This window comes from Peromyscus leucopus, chromosome 1 (genome assembly GCF_004664715.2).
Source record: "Peromyscus leucopus breed LL Stock chromosome 1, UCI_PerLeu_2.1, whole genome shotgun sequence".
NCBI classification, from domain to species: domain Eukaryota; kingdom Metazoa; phylum Chordata; class Mammalia; order Rodentia; family Cricetidae; genus Peromyscus; species Peromyscus leucopus.
Window position 1 is genome coordinate 94,880,736 of NC_051063.1, and position 15,839 is coordinate 94,896,574.

The window sequence follows — 15,839 nt, forward strand, 5'->3', positions numbered from 1 at the left end:
ATGCCACCTTCAGAAACCCAGCTTAGGCTGCAGGGGTGAAATGGGACTTCAAATGGGGAGGCAGGATCTGGCAGAATGGAGGCAGCTGGACAGAACTCTCCATTTCCCACTCCTCCAATCCTCTGGCCCTCTCAAGGAGGAGGCAGACATAAAGAGAAAGGCAGCCTTTCCCGGGGATGCACAACCAGGCCAGGCCAGGGACTGCACTGGTGTGGTAGAACTGGAAAGAGAGGCAGAGTCTGGACGAGGGTTGGAATTTAGTGTCCGCCACAAATGTGCCCACTGCCCAAGACCAGTGACTCAGAAGCCTCAGAAAGGTCAATGGGGCTTAACAGGAATTAACAACACTCCCCTCCAAGCTGGGGTGATGCAAGGTACCCACAACAGCCAGCAATATTCCTTCCAGTTATGAAAACCACAAATGTCCCCTTGGGAACGAGTGCCCCTACTTGAGGACTGCAGCAGAAGAGACAGTTTTACCAACACCCTCCTCCATAAGGGGAAGACCACTTTGCCAATACAGTCAAGCTAAAACGGAAGCCTGCTTCATCTACAGTAAGAGTTTTAATCTTGGTGACCCTGTAAACCAAGCATAAAACCACACTGTTTATTCTGAGAGAAAAACTCAAAGACATAAAGAAAATTTGAGAAACCAGACAAGACTGAAGGGCTGGGGCTGACAGTAACAATGAAGAGAAGTCAGCTCTAGGTTCTGGAGCTGACATCTGCCAAGGTTTCCCACATCTGTGACTCAGACACCAAACATGAGGTCACGGCCAACTTCTTGAGGTCTCGACCCCCAAACCCAGTGTTTTCAGGAGTGCCCCTAAACCATGTCCACATGAGTGTATGAAAATGAACACTAGCAAACATACACACACACACTCTTTACCATTTTATTAAACCAGTTTAAAATGTATGATGTTCTGGTATGTTTAATTTTCTTATTGGGTCCACTGTACTAAAAAAATAAACAATAAAACCCATAGAAAACATTTTACTATCTTAGAAAATTAGCAAAAAATTGAGAAAGTTGAGCATATTACATTGTACAACATTTAGATAAGAATGCTTGAAAAGTATAAATACTTTGTTCCTTCTCGATATGGCAGATCCCCAAACAGACTTTCAAAATGTTTTCATTCACAATTCCTGCAGATACTCTTCTCTCTAGCTGCAGGAAGGACTAATCACGATGAGCATGTCGGACACTCCTCAAGTTTCTTGTACTTCTTACAGAGGTGAGTCGAGGGATGGGTGGGCAGCCACGCATCAGGAGATAGAGCCGCGACCATCAAAGCATCTGTCCAAAGGAGTCACAGAATCCACACCTGTGCTGTCTTCTTTATCCACTGTTTAAAAGGACTGTCATGTCACATCCCAGCCAGGACTCTCAAGCCAGTGTGTCAACCCGAAACACTAGACTGCAGACACCTTCTGCATACATAGTCATAGAGTACTGCACGACCAGGAAGTAGGCAGTGTTCAGCTCGCACCCAGGCCAGACAATGAGGGCCATGGCAGCTGCAGGCTGCTTCTGGCTGTGTTATAAGAAAGTCAGGCTTAAGGAGGAACAGTCTGCCCACCAGGACATGGCGGTCCCTCCACCCCAGTCTCCCCTGGACTCCCAGGCCTGCTGCTTCCATCCAGAGATTTCACATTGGTCAGTACCTTCTTGCAGTTTCTCCTCATTCTCTCCAGAGGCAGTGAAGTCCCTAGGAGCCATCATTAAGCCACCGGGGAGGCCCTGGTCCTCTGGGCTGGTAGCCCAGCAGCACTGATAAGGAAAGGCTGGCGAGTGAGAGGTGAATGAGGGCCAGGCAGAGACCCATACCCAAGTTAGCTACTAAGCTAAGAAGGTTCACGATACAGTGGTATCTGCATACAGATCTAAACTTTATGAAGGCAACTAGAAACATTAAATAAAATTACATTTTTATTAAGCAGCCCAAAATCTTAAGAGAAATGTATGACCTCCATCGGCAGGTGTTTTCCAGTCATAAAAGGAAGAGATTTATGGAGTTCTAGCCAGTCAGTCCTTATGTAAATGCCAGGAACACTGAACTCTATCTCTTGCACATGTCTGGGATGGCCTCCTCTCTGCCCGGGGCAAGGCTGGACCAGGACCCTGGGTTCTCTGCTCTGTTACTGAATTCCACATCGCAGCTGTCCACTGAGTCACTGTGCTTACAGATTCCAACTAGCTGGGAAGGCTTACTTACTGGTCTCAATCCCAGACCAGACTGTAGGTGAAAACCTTCCCCAAACCCTCACACAAGAAGCAGAGAAACCATGACCTATGTCACCCACAGAGGAGAGAAGAGCAGGGAGACGGTCCTAGTGAAAGCCACAATCCCAGCTCGGCTAAAGCAAGGGCTGCCATCATCCTGTGACACTTCACACCTACCCAGCCCCCATACTGTCAGCTTCCCACAGTGTCCACAAGACCTCCCAATCTCCCCAACAACCAGATTTCAAGTTGGCCCCTCCCCCAGTCAACAATACTTCCATTCCTAGATGGGGGGCGGTGTGTGTGTGGGGGGGACAGAAGGTCCAGGGAACTGGGTTGAGGCAGACACTGGGCCAGGACATGTTTTGCTTTGTGGGGGGGAGATGCAAATGAAGCCTGCCAAGTGCATGCCGCTCAGGGAAGGAAATATCTTAGCTGAAGCTGGGAGGTTTCACCAACAACATCCCATCTACAAGGGCAGGACTGGCCACTTGTCCATCGGAGCACCAAGGAAGGCTTGCCATGTCACCTGACAGGGACAGGCAAACAGACCGGCCAATCAGCGGAGGAGGTACACTCCCTGAAGAGGCAGCTGACCTCCCATGCGAGGCAAGGGCTGCAGACGGTGAGGGTGGCCTCGCCACACCTGTGCCCATGTTCTCGCCCAGGAAAGCCGAGTCAGCGCTAGAAGGTAAATACAGGGTCCTCAGCACATGGACCCCGCTGGAGCCTTGAGGGAAGACGGTTAGAAGCAGCAAAGCCAGTATCCTTGTCCTGGGCATGGAGCTCGACTCCTCGCTGATGTGACTGGGCCTGGGGTGGCCACTGGGAGAGCCGTCACTCCGTGGTCTTCTTCTCTTTCCAGCTCTTCTCTCTCTCCTCGAGCTCTGCCTGGGTGAATGCTGCGGGTCCCCAGTTGGTGATCAGGTGAGGATTCTTTGAACCTAAGCGACAACACGCTTTCAATGTGGGACACCCTCCACACCTGGCGTCACTCCAGGGACAAAACAGCTTTTCTACTCCACCTCGTCTCTGAAGAATACCCAAAAAGTCCGCAGCGAAGGTCACCTGGGGCCACTTACTAAGGAGGACAGCTGTTCAAGAGAGACTCACAGGAAGCAGCTGGCCTTCAGGGTGACTCTCTGCCCCCATCCCCTTAGAAGCCCTGGGGTTACAATTGTGCATGTCCCCATCAAGGTTTAGATGAGGGTTCTGAGGACCTGAACTCAGGCGGCCAGGCCTGCAGCGCAAGCACTTCACCATGGGAACCATCCCAAGATGACCTGGCACTTCAGATCCCAAGTGCCCCTAACCCCAGCTTTATGTGGTGCTTTGTACAGAACCTAGGGCTCCGGGTCCCTAAGACACTTGCTGATTTGAATACAACTTGATCACATAAACACGACAAAAGAAATTAAGACAGATAATTATATCCATATGAACTATTACCTGGTTCTATCAAGCGTATTAATCCCTCGTGATGGGCCACTTTGTCCTTCCAGCTCTTGGTCATATTAGCTGCCATCTCCAGCTTCTTTTTAACTCCCTAGGACAACAGTAGCAGTGTAAGAACCAAGTAGCATGGACCGACACCTACTGTACACCTGTGGATTGCCTCATTAAAGGATGAGGACACTCTCGGAGGATGAGCGGCCATTACCCCACTGCACACGAACAAAGAGTCAGGCTCAGAGAGCTGAGCCAGCTGCCCACGTCACATGGAGGAGGCAGGGCTGGTAGCCAAGCCATCTGACCCCGAGACTCTCCTCATCTCCCCCATGTGATGTCAGGCCCATGTGTCAGCTTCGGCCTCTCTGCTCCAAGCCTGCCCTCTCCCAACCTGTCTCGTGGCTTTATTAATTCTCTCACTGTAGCTGGTGGTCCTAGCTTCAACATTAACAGGTTCTGAAGGACATGAGGAGGAAGGGGCTCCTTTCTCTGCTGGCACTCACTCAGGACAGCCATGGTCATGGTAGCTTGAATGAGAAATGACCCCACAGGCTCAGATGTTTGAATGCTTGGTCCCCAGCTGATGGAGCTACTTGGGGAAGGATTAGGACAGTGACCTTGTTGGAGGAGGTGTGTCACTGGGGGTGGGCTTTGAGGTTTTACAATGACTCATGCCATCCCAGTGTTCTCTGCCTTGTGCTTTCAGCTCAAGATGTGAGCTCTCAGCTGTTCCCGCCTCCACGCCTTCGTTCCCTGCCGTAGCTCTCTAGGCTGCCTAGTGGCTGTACCCAGCAGGACTGCATGGAGAGGTTACTGGACCCCAGGCCTGAGTACCAGGTGTTTGTAAGGGTCTACACTTGACTGTAACCAGCACGGCAGAGGTCTTTTGCTCCACCTCTTGGCATTGTTACAAACAGACCTTTGGAATGAAGTTCTGGGCCGGTAGCTAAGGATCCAGGCCCACCCGAGTCTATCCTGTGTTTCCTCTCTTTTTCTCCCCCCTCTATTTCTAACTAGGTCTCTTCTCCCTCACTCCTCAAGAGTCCCTGGGGTAAATAATGGTGGGCGCTGGTCCACTACAATTCTCCCATCATGGCCACTGAAACCCTAAGTTCAACTGAACACTTTCTTTTATAAGTTCTCCCTCCGATGAGGTGGGACCTCCCTGGGTGCCTCTACCTCAGGGCGGGGCGATGGCTGCTGCCTGCGCCTGCATCCCCATGTTCTCCGAGCTCATTCTACAACTCGGTGGGGATTCTCTGTCCCAATCTGTAACTGTGTGAACTTCTCCACTCACTCTCACTCCTCTATGGCCCCTGAGTGGGACAGACACCTCCATCCTCTGGGGAAAAAACCAAACGAACTTCCTTTCTCTTCTATGCTAAGCAAGAGTCTCCTAAGTGAATGCTGGGGTTGTTGTTTGTTTGCAAGTTTCTGCAGAGCCGGGTGCAGAGCCCCACCCCCGCCCCAGGGGGTCAGCGTTTCTAAGGAGCCAGTTACAGGTGTGTGCAGGGTGAGTCCAGCCACCTCATACTGCTCCAGCGCCTGCTTCCGCTCCAGCTCCAGCTGCTCCAGCTGCGCCATGGCCTCCTGCAGAGCCTGCTCCTTCAGGACCCGCTGCTGCTCCAACTCCTGTTTCTCCGCCTCCGTCATCTGAATGGCCTGCTGCTGTTCCAGGTGCCACTTCTCCAGTTCTGCCCTCTTAGAGGACTCTTCCTCCAACAACCTGGAATGCAGAGGAGACTTGGGGGTCACATCCTGCTGGGGACCCCCTTCTGAGGACAGTCATCTAATGCCCCCCATTTTATAAGGAGCCTGGAGGCCAAAGGAGAGTTTATCACACGTCAGGGAGCAGCTCACATGCCCTTCTCTAAGCGTCCTTAGTCTTCCTCTAGGAAGGGAAAAGTAAACTACCATTAGGCAACGCCGAGTGTACAACGCCGAGTGTCCGCCAAGAACTGAGTCAAGTGTGTCCTCCCCACTGGTTCACAGAGAGCACATACGGGCCTTTAGCAGTCACCCTTGAGATGAAGAAGTGCGACTTAAATCATCTACCTGCCAGACGGTGGGGCCAAGCTCTGCAGCTTGCCTCGCTCCTACAACATTAAAACATTCTTCATCTAATAAAGACCTATTACCAGCAATCCAGGAGGTACTGGCCCCTCGTCACAGACGAAGCAATATGTCTGCAAGTGTACTGCACAGGTCACGATGGACTTGAACACAGATGTGTGACGCCAAAGTGTTAGCGCAATAATAGCCTGACTTGGACTAGCCAACTGCATTCGAGTTTAAATAAATAAACCAACACACAGGCCAAACCTGAACTCAAGACGCAGACAGTGTGGTCAGATGCCAGCACTGGTCAGGACACAAGTCTTAACAAGGAGCCACACAGTCAAGTCATGGGAGGGCAGCCACCACCACCTGCAGCATCTGCTCTCTACAGCAGCAAGGAGAGGCAAGGGCCACACTGTCCCCCAGACACATTTGGGCTCCCTGGAAGTCTCCTGGAATACAGCAGCCACACTAGCCCAGCACTGCAGACGAGCTGGCATGACTCTGAATTCACAGCTATGCATTATACACTGGGAATAGTTTCTCTGGGACAACCAGGAGTCAGACTGCAAGAGCCGCTGCATTTCCCTTTGGTGCTGACGTACAGAGGGAGGGGAGGCTTTTTGGGGTGAGGCTGCCCTCATGCAGCTGGAGAATCAGCACAGTAGGGTCTTGTGGAAGGTGGACCCCCACCTCCCAGTATAGATGCCACCATCCAGAACATGGCCTTGGCAGCAGAGCCTGGAGGAACAAGAACTGAGCTTGGCAAAGCAGTTGTTCCTCCTGGAACTCTGACACAGAACCAAAGACAATGGAGAATTTCTCTTAGCGGTGGCAGGGGCAACCGGCACCCAGTGCCTGTGTCCATGGCAACCCCAGGCCCATCCTGCTTGTTTCCTGCCTGGCCACCTTCCCTCCATGGGACTGGAGACTATTTAAGAACATTCCCCTAAATCATCTTCTGGCCTTCCCTCATCCCCGCTGGTTTCTGTGGTTTGCAAACTAACCTCTTACTAAAGACCTGAGCACTTCCACTCTTCCTGTTTCTCAGCTTCCTCATTTACAGAGAAAGGATCAGCCAAGTGCGTTCCGTCATCCCAGCCACTCGGAGGCTAAGGCGGGAGCATCACTTGTGAGCTGCCACGGGGGCGCTGGGCGCTGGGACCCTGGCCCTCCCCAAGAGCAGCAGGTGCTCCTAACTGCTGAGCCCTCTACTCGTTTTTGATATTTTCTTGGCCTAACACTGTCGTTCTAGCCTTTCTTTCAACATTTTCTTAGCTCTGTCCTTGATATATTGTCCCCACCTGGGACAAGGGAAAAGGAGAAGGCTGCAATATCTAACCTCAGCCTCACAACTCTAAAGCTGGCCATCTCCCTTATTTTACAGATGAAAAACTGAAAGTTCAACACAGTAAAATACCACTTTAAACTCAGACAGACAGAAAGCACCAGACACGGGAATTAAATAGTCACACCTCACCTACGAACCCAGGCGCGCCCGCTCTGCTTCAAACACACGAACAACACAGCAGCAGCAGCTGGAAGGGAGCAGCAGCAGCTGGAAGGGAGCAGCAGCAGCTAGAAGGGAGCAGCTGGCGCCTACCTCACCAGGTACAACAGGATCCTGTCAGCCATTCACAGACTATTCCCTGGGCCTGCGCTGTAGCTCGGGTGGCAGGGGGCTTGCCCGGCTTGAACAAAGCTCTGGGCTCGCAGCCAGTAACAGTTATGGCACGTGTCTGTAATCCGGCTCTTAGGAGGTGGAGGCAGGAATATCAGGAGTTCAAGGTCAGCTGCAGCTAGATAGCAAGGCTGAGGACAGCCAGGGATATATAAGACACTTTCTCAAAAAGAACAGCAGTAATTCCCTGGGAGCTTAACCAACTCACCCTGTGCTGGGTACTGCCCTAGCTGCTGGGAATGCAGACATGAGCAAGATCCAAACTTGGCTGGCTGGCTGGACTTCTGAGATGGGCCTTATGTATACAGAGCAGGGTGGCCTCAAACTTACAATAATCCTCCTGCCTCGGTCTCCTGAGTGCTGGAATTATAGGCACATACTACCATGCCTGGCTCAAATCTAAACCTTTAATGAATAAAGTTATAATGAGATCGATTATGGCTCAGTTTCCAGAACTTTCCAGTAAAATGTTAAAAGTTTGCTTCTGAATTTCCTATCAGATAATCTTCAGAATTATACATTAAAAACCAAACTTCTGCCGGGCGGTGGTGGCGCACGCCTTTAATCCCAGCACTCGGGAGGCAGAGGCAGGCGGATCCCTGTGAGTTCGAGGCCAGCCTGGGCTACCAAGTGAGTTCCAGGAAAGGCGCAAAGCTACACAGAGAAACCCTGTCTCGAAAAAAAAAAAAAAAAAAAAAAAAAAAAAAAAAAAAAAAAAAAACCAAACTTCTAGCTGGGCAGTGGTAGTGCACGCCTTTAGTCCCAGCATTTGGGAGGCAGAGCCAGGTGGATCTCTGCAAGTTCAAGGCCAGCCTGGTCTACAGAGTAAGTTCCAGGGCAGCCAGGGCGACACAGAGAAATGCTGTCTAAAAGAAAAGGAAAAAAAACAAAACAAACAAACAACAAACTCCAAGCTAGGCATAGTGGCATACATCTTTGATCCCAGCATTTTGGAGGCCCAGACAGGTGGATCTGAGAGTCTGAACCAGCCTGGTCTACATACCAAGTTCCAGGCCAGCTGAGGCTACATAGTGAGATCTGTCTTAAAAATGAAAATCAACTTTAGTTTAGTGACAAAAATAAATAAATTAATTAATTAAAGATCCATAGGGCCTTTCTGCCAACCCTCTTCTAGCCCATTTCCATTCCTTTGTGCTACAGGGTGCAGGCTCTGTAGCCTCACCTCACTTCCTGTTCCTCTCACAGGTGGAATGTGATAGACCCTTCCTGCTCCCGCCACCATGCCATGCCTTCCCAGCAATAATGGACTCTCCCTCTGAACCACAAGCCAAAGGAAACCCCTTCCCCCAAGTGGCTTTCATCATTATGAAACAGAGAAAAGTCACCACTGCAGAGAGCATCGTCACTCCACACGGGAGAGCCCATACCTCAGTGAACTTCTGAGTAAGCTGGCTTCTGCGACTTCACCTCTGTTGTGTTATATCTAATTCCCTTCAAGACTACTGAAGCACAGCATGCCTTCCCCGTGGACTCTGCACGAGAGTAACCTATCAGCTCCCGGCACAGAACAAATCAGTGGCTCAAAATATGTCTCATGTCACTCAAGAGCCACTCTTTGGAAGTGACATGGGATTCGCACCTTCCCCTGAATGACCTGCTAATGCCACTGTCAACAGCACCAGGGGCCGCTCCAAGTAGCTGGCTAGGGCAATTCTGGAGCGGCTTCCCTCCTTCCATCCCTATGTGGGTTCCGTGAATTGGACTTGGGTCACCAGACTTATACAGAAGTGGCTTCGTCCACTGAGTCATCTCGATGGCCCCAAATCAAATGATAAATGTGATGTCTTTTAATTGCACTTGTTTGTTTTGTGTGTGGCTGCATGCCAAGGTGCACATGTGGGGACTAGACGGCAACTTTAGGGGTTGGTTCTTTCCATTCACCATGTGGGCCTCGGGGTCAAACTCAGGTCATAAAGCTTGATGCAAATGCCTTCACTCACTGAACATCTCACCCGCCCTGCCACTTCTGGCCAACTCCTTTCTCCAGTTTATTTTTCTATTTTAACATTTTAAAAATTATTACCATGTGTCTGTGTGTGAGTGTGTGAGTGTGTGTGCTATGGGATGAGCGTGGAGGTCGGTGGAGAACTCTGTGAGCCAGTCATCTCCTGCCTTCACGTGGGCGGCAGCTGGAATGGGAACGTCGGGTTCACAGTGCCAAGCCTCCTTCACCTGCAGAGCCATCTCATTAGCTCTTCCCTCTTTCCCCAGGTTTGGACAGCATCTTTTGCTTCTCCCCATGAGCACTGGCAGCTCTACACATTCTAAGCGCGCACCTTCTGAGTGCTCCCAAAGACGGGAGGAGGTGCCCCAGGTCAGGTACCTGTACACTGCCTCCCCCAAGGCGTCACCGAGAAGCCAACGGGGAGCTAGCTACCCCAGCCAGCTCCGCGTCCCTCTGGGCTCCTCCTTTTACTCTGTCCTCTCTGATGTTACAAAGACCTAAAGTAAAATTTTTCTCTGAGAATATGAGCATCACAACTGTAAATTTGATTTTATAAGTTCAGGGAAGGGATGAATCTAGTTTCAAGACTTTTAAAACTTGGATTACAAGTTAGTAGCTATTGAAGAAATGGTATCAAACAGGAAGTGCATATTCCCTCCTTATCCACACAACCTCTGCCACGTCTGGCCTGAGGCAGCCCTGCCTCTGCACCAAGGGTCACTCAGGTCTGGACACAGTGACAAACCAAGTTTCCACCAAAGCTGACCTGGCTGATAGACATTGGGAATAGAACAAGTGCACCTCAGCAGACACAACCACCACAGGCTCTCAGGTACAAGGTCCTTCCTTGGACCCCAAGTGAAGGTGTCTGTACCCCAGGACCAGAACACACACCCAACCAGCCGACATTCAGTCTCCGGACAACACATGGGCTGGGCCCCGTTCGGTCAGTGTTAGACTCCAGAGCAAGCAGAGCCCCTGGGCGAGGGCTGCAGAGCAGTCTGCACCTGGCCTGAAGCTTGCGCACCGTCTCTTCGTCCTGCCGGGCCTGCCTCTCATCCTCCAGGGCCTCCTGCAGCTTTAGGTACATGTCTTCCAGCTCCCGCACTCTCTGCAGATACTGCTCCAGCTCCGAGGACTTCTGGGCAACCTGCGCCTCCATCTGCTGTCTGATCTGCAGGGAGAAGAGGATCGTCGTCGTCTTGCTTAAAGGCAGGCAACTTCTTCCCCAGGGCAAGGCACCCATCCCACCTCTACCCTCGAGCTAAAGATGGAGGAAATGAGAACATATACCAGATACCAGCGCTAGGAGTGCAAGAAAATAAGCTACACCCAAATTCTGCCCTCCTGTTCTATATATGTTCCAGCCTTTGTACTCTATATTTTTATCCAAGTCAAGAGGGTGCTTTTTTTTGGGGGGGGGGGGCTAGTGTAATTTCTCTTGAAATTCTATTCTATAAACCTCTTTATCAAATCTTAAGAAAGAGCAAGCCACGCTGGGCAGTGATGGTGTTACACACCTTTAATCCCAGCACTTGAGAGGCAGAGGTAGTTGGATCTCTGTGAGTTCGAGGCCAGACTGATCTACAAAGTGAGTTCCAGGACAGCCAGAGCTGTTACACAGAGAAACCCTGTCTCAGAAGAAAAGAAACAAAGAAAGAAGAAAGAAAGAAAGAGTGAACCTTTGTCCAGGCAGAGCAGCCTAGATGAGCTGCAAGTCTCACACTTCTACCTCCTTCCCCATCCCTGGGCACCAGTATCTAACAAGTGCATGGCTTTCCTTCTGGATTGAGGAGGTTTTAATCCCTGTCTTAAAAAAAGATAGGGCTGGGGCAGAGTTTACTGGTGAAGTGTTTACTTAGCGTGTGTGAGGCACAGGACCCTGACACACACACTGTCACACATTTTGGTGTATGTCTCTGCAGTTTATGAACTACGTCACTAACACTAGCTCACTGTGTTCTCAGGAGAGCCGAGAGCTCACAGAATGACCCTAATTCAGGAAGCACACATCATCACACTCGTGCTCAGGGAGACCGAGCAAGGAGGAAGGGCAGCTGGGCATCCTCACAGACATCACACCCGCCTTCCTCAACACAGACAGGACTCTCACCTCTGAGCTACAAGTGACTAACAGTAACATCAGACCATGTGCAGGCCCTGAGCTCGGCACAGCAGTGCCCCAGCAACCAGCTAACTCCACAAAGCAACCTGGACCTTGGCATGGCCACAGCAGCAACCAGAGCCCAGAGGTCTCAGTGCTCACTCTATGTTCGCACAGCTAGTTACTGTCCAAACTACAAGTCTTTTGAGAAGGAAAAGGATCCTGGTTAACAGGGACACCTCAAAGACACGTAACCATGTTAACCAAGCATGTATGACCAAATTACATACGATTCTCTCAGGGGTCTGGAAAACAAAGTGCCCATCCTTTACCTCTACCCTCTGACACACAGAAGGTGCTCAATAAGTATAATGCACAAACACACAGCTCCCCCAGTAGCCACCGAAAGCCACAGCGAAGCCAGGCTACAGCCGATGGTTCCGGCCTTACCAGTTTCTCCCGCTCCAGCTCCGTGCTGAACCTGGTCTGTAGTTCCACTTGAGTCTGCAGGCGTTTCTTCTCCTCATCTGCAGCCCGAGATGCTGCTTCCTCCAGTTTCTAATCAATCAATCAAAACCCATCCCCAGAAAAGCAGGGTCATTACAGTGGAAGAGAAAGCCCTGCTTAAGCACATGAGAGAACCAGTCAATAAAAACTAAACACAGGCTGTGAGACACACTGGAATGCCATCCAGTCTCCCCAGCCAGCAGATAAAACAAGTAGGTATGAATGACTTGATTCTAAACACTGTGCACGGAGAATGTGCGGATGGCCACTGAGCCACCATCATTTCCGGCTACACTCCCATAGTTTGACTAGTTCTGGGCTCTCTATGGTACTGTCACCTAGCACACTGTTCCTCACATCAGTTAACCAGGATTCAGCTTCCAGATGGACGACTCAGGGAGCTTCCTCAACCCACAGCCCCCCACCCCCAGGAACAACTGATGAAAGTTATTTTAAAAAACAAAAGAAAACACAGTGGAGCTTTGCAGACTACCCTAAGGGCATACACCAAAGGAGAATACTATCCATCTAAGAAAACCTATCCTCATAGGCTGGGGCTGGGGTTCCATGGCAGAGTGTCTGCCCAGCATGCACAAGGCGCCAGTTGATCCTACCCTCAAAAACAAAATACAAACAAACAAACAAAAACACTGAAAACCAAACAGCAACAAAAGACAATCGGCTGGATTTCAGAACACTCCCTCACTCTCCTGGGCAAGAAGGAAGTACCACTCCTGGCAGATGGAACCAGAGACAAGAGCGCCCTCTGCAGGCTGCTCACAGCTCAGGCTACAGAAGGCAGGCCTGCTCACCAGGGTCTTACTCACGTGGGGGGCAAAAGCTCCCCAGGAGAAGAAAGCAGAGGTGCCAGCAGGCTGTGTCCTCTGCTTCGTAGCAGAGGCTATTGAGGCAGAAATACAGATCCAAAAGACTGGTGCTGTCTCCACCCAAGCTCACACAACTGGCAAGCCCCTGCTTCAGCCTCCCAAGTGTGGAGTTGCAGGTATGTGTCGTCACACACACCCAGCCTTTTCTGGAAGTTTTGCTCAAGGAGGAAGGTAGGCTTTCACCGAAAGTAGTGACTTTGTTATGTGAGATGTACAAATCTAAGGACACAGTTGAAAACAATGAAGAATTAAAGGAATTAAAAGGAGGCTGGCAGCAACCCAACCAGCCTAGTTAAGTCTAACAGAACCAGGAAGGCCCAGCTAAGCAGAGCCCTCCTGTGGCAGGAACAAGTCTCAAAGACTGCCTGGAGAGAACAGGGGCCTGAACTTAACTCCAGACTGTGAGGTTAGTTGGTTTCAAGGGCGCTGCAGAAAACAAATCAAAAACCCAGGAATCAGTGAACTCTGGCAGGTAGGGGTGACCACAACAAAGGTAGACAGCTAACAGGGAGGAGAGAAGGAGAGCAGTCTGGAGGTCATTCCAGGTGACTGTGGCCATGCATACCCCAGCCTATGTCACTGAGGAGCAGCAGACTGAAAGGCCACAAGGGTCCAGGAAATCGTCCAGCCGAGTCACTAAATAAATAACCAAACAATGACAAGCTGAGGGCAGGTGTCAGGACTGGTATCCATAGTTCCTACAACACGTTATCTTCTAAAACATCCAGTTTTCAACTAAAAAAAGTATGAGAAACAGGAAAGTGGAACCCACAAGCAGGAAAAAACAGTCAACAGATACTGCCTTTGAAGAAGTCCAGGAGGCAAAGCTACAAAGCCATTACTGCGAATACACTAAAAAGAATAAAAGGAAGTCATGGTTAAAGACATAATGGAAGGAATAACAATACCCCATTGAGCAGAGAATATCAATAAAGACTCAAATTTAAAAGGACCAAATGGGGCTGGAGAGATGGCTCAGAGGTTAAGGGCACCAACTGCTCTTCCAGAAGTCCTGAGTTCAATTCCCAGCACCCATCTTCTAGAGGGCTGGGGCTAGAGCTCGGCTGGAGAACCTGTACAGCTTCAGGAAGCCAGGGAGCCAGGGCAGGTGTGCTGGAGCCTAGGATTCCTCAACTTGGAAGGTGGAAGCAAGAAGATGAGAAGTTCAAAGCCAGCCTCCCTAAGTAGAGAGCTGAAGCCTAGCCCAGGCTACAAGACCTTATTTATTTATTTATTTTTTTTAAATCAACTAGAAGGACTACACAATCTATCTGGGTTGCAAGAAGACTCCACTAAAGAGATGCACAGGAATTATGCAACCAGAAGAACAAAGAACAAAATAAAACAGCTGCAGAGAATGCAGGCACTTCATGCACAATATCTGTTCAATGGAATATAAGGACAGAGTGAAAGGGAGAAAAATAGTTGAAGAAATAGGTTGAAACTTTTACCTTGGTCCACAGTCTGAATTCTTAATAGGTCAAAAACAAAGACAGTGCCAGACATGGTGGCCACGCCTTTGATTCCAGGCAGGGGCAAGCGGATCTCTGAGTTAGAGACCAGCCTGGTCTACACAGCTAGCTTTGAGCCGGCCAGAGCTGCATATTAAGACCCTGTCTTAAAAACAACAGCAGCACCCACAAACATCACAGTAAAACCACTGAACGACAAGAAGACCTTGAGAGCAGCAAAACAAGGGCCTAGAGTAAACACCACCGCTGACTTCCCTCAGAAACACATGACTAGTTCTAGACAAAGCACCGTTTGTAAAGCTGAAGTACACCACCTCCGGCTGCAGCAGGGAACTGCCAAGTCCTAGAGCTTGTCCTCTTATAGCAGAGTGAACAGCATCATTCAGACAGTGGCTTTTCCATCAGCCCAGCCTTGGTGACTATAGATCCGGCTGAGGTTCTGCTCAGTTCTACCTCTGTGTGTGTCCTACACAGCAATCAGAGCACGTGTGAACATATATAAAGATGGTTCAAGTCTGTGTCCTACAGCACCATCTACTAAGGACAGAGAGGGAACAGGAGGGACAGCTAAGAGCTTTAGTAGGCCCAGGGGCTGGACACACTTCCTGAGAACTCAGGTCACCAAACCTCCTCCTGAACTTGTCCAGCCTAGGCTACAGAGTGAGTTCCAGGAAAGGCGCAAAGCTACACAGAGAAACCCGGTCTTGAAAAAAAAAAACAATAAAATAAATAAATAAATAAATAAATAAATAAATAGGAGGTAGGAAGAATGATGGCCAAAGCCTGGCTTCAGTTCCCATTAGGTCAGACAAGAAGGGACCTAGTGAACTGCCTTTCACTCTGAGTATCTTCAGTCCAAACCAGAATCAAATAACCCGAATATACAAGGCTGTGTGGCTTCAGTACTACACAGGACGGCCTGCCCTTGCCGCGTCCCAGACCTCTCTGCCCTGCACCCACCTTCCTCACACTCTCCAGCTCCTGCTGCTTGTTTTCATTGGCGGCCTGGAGCTCCTTCATCTGCCGCTCCAGCTCCTCCTGCTCCGCTAGCAGCTTCCTCCGGAGCTCTTTCCGACGCTGGCGGGCTTCCTTGTGTGGTGGGGGGCTGCCCAGCTTCAACAGCTGGACAGTGGAGTGGATGGCTAGGACAGAAGAGGAGGAACTGTGCTTTCATGTCTAACACTCGAGTGATGGGGTGAGACGTGAGCACGTTCTGATCCTGCCAGTGAGCAGTGGTACGGCCAGAGAGGCATCCGCGGCTCCAGCTCCCACATGAGGAAAATTCACACCAAAGTCTCTTCTGAGTGCAGGTCCACAGCTGCACACCTGTGCTTACAGACACTTCACTGGGAACACTACAGGACACACTTAAGAACTTATGACAGAGCAGGGCCTTTAATCCCAGCAGGCAGAGATCTCTGCATTCAAGGTCAGCCTGGTCTACAGAGTGAGTTCCAGGACAGCCAGGGCTACACAGAGAAACTC

The 15,839-nt window shown here is 50.3% G+C and overlaps 1 protein-coding gene and 1 long non-coding RNA gene across 4 annotated transcripts in view; one reads left to right on the forward strand and one right to left on the reverse strand.

The window, feature by feature from the left end:
- Positions 1–882: 882 nt before the first annotated feature.
- Positions 883–15,839, reverse strand: part of Swap70 (switching B cell complex subunit SWAP70) — a 65,124-nt gene continuing 50,167 nt past the window's right edge. Inside the window, exons 7-12 of the mRNA XM_028875823.2 lie at positions 15,315–15,496; positions 11,939–12,046; positions 10,392–10,558; positions 5,207–5,405; positions 3,680–3,776; positions 883–3,174 (exon numbers count right to left, since the gene is read on the reverse strand). Coding sequence (XP_028731656.1) covers positions 3,068–3,174; positions 3,680–3,776; positions 5,207–5,405; positions 10,392–10,558; positions 11,939–12,046; positions 15,315–15,496 — 860 coding nt within the window. The 3' untranslated portion in view covers positions 883–3,067. The remainder of the gene's footprint in view (positions 3,175–3,679; positions 3,777–5,206; positions 5,406–10,391; positions 10,559–11,938; positions 12,047–15,314; positions 15,497–15,839) is intronic.
- LOC119089178 lies at positions 5,403–10,006 on the forward strand. 3 transcript variants are annotated; one of them, XR_005093049.1, is made up of 4 exons: positions 5,403–6,869; positions 7,125–7,348; positions 8,625–8,822; positions 9,651–10,006. It is a non-coding gene; the product is annotated as an uncharacterized LOC119089178 (long non-coding RNA). The 3 variants fall into 3 exon arrangements; XR_005093048.1 differs by lacking the exon at positions 9,651–10,006 and having other exon boundaries at positions 5,403–6,926; positions 8,625–9,230; XR_005093047.1 differs by lacking the exon at positions 9,651–10,006 and having other exon boundaries at positions 8,625–9,230.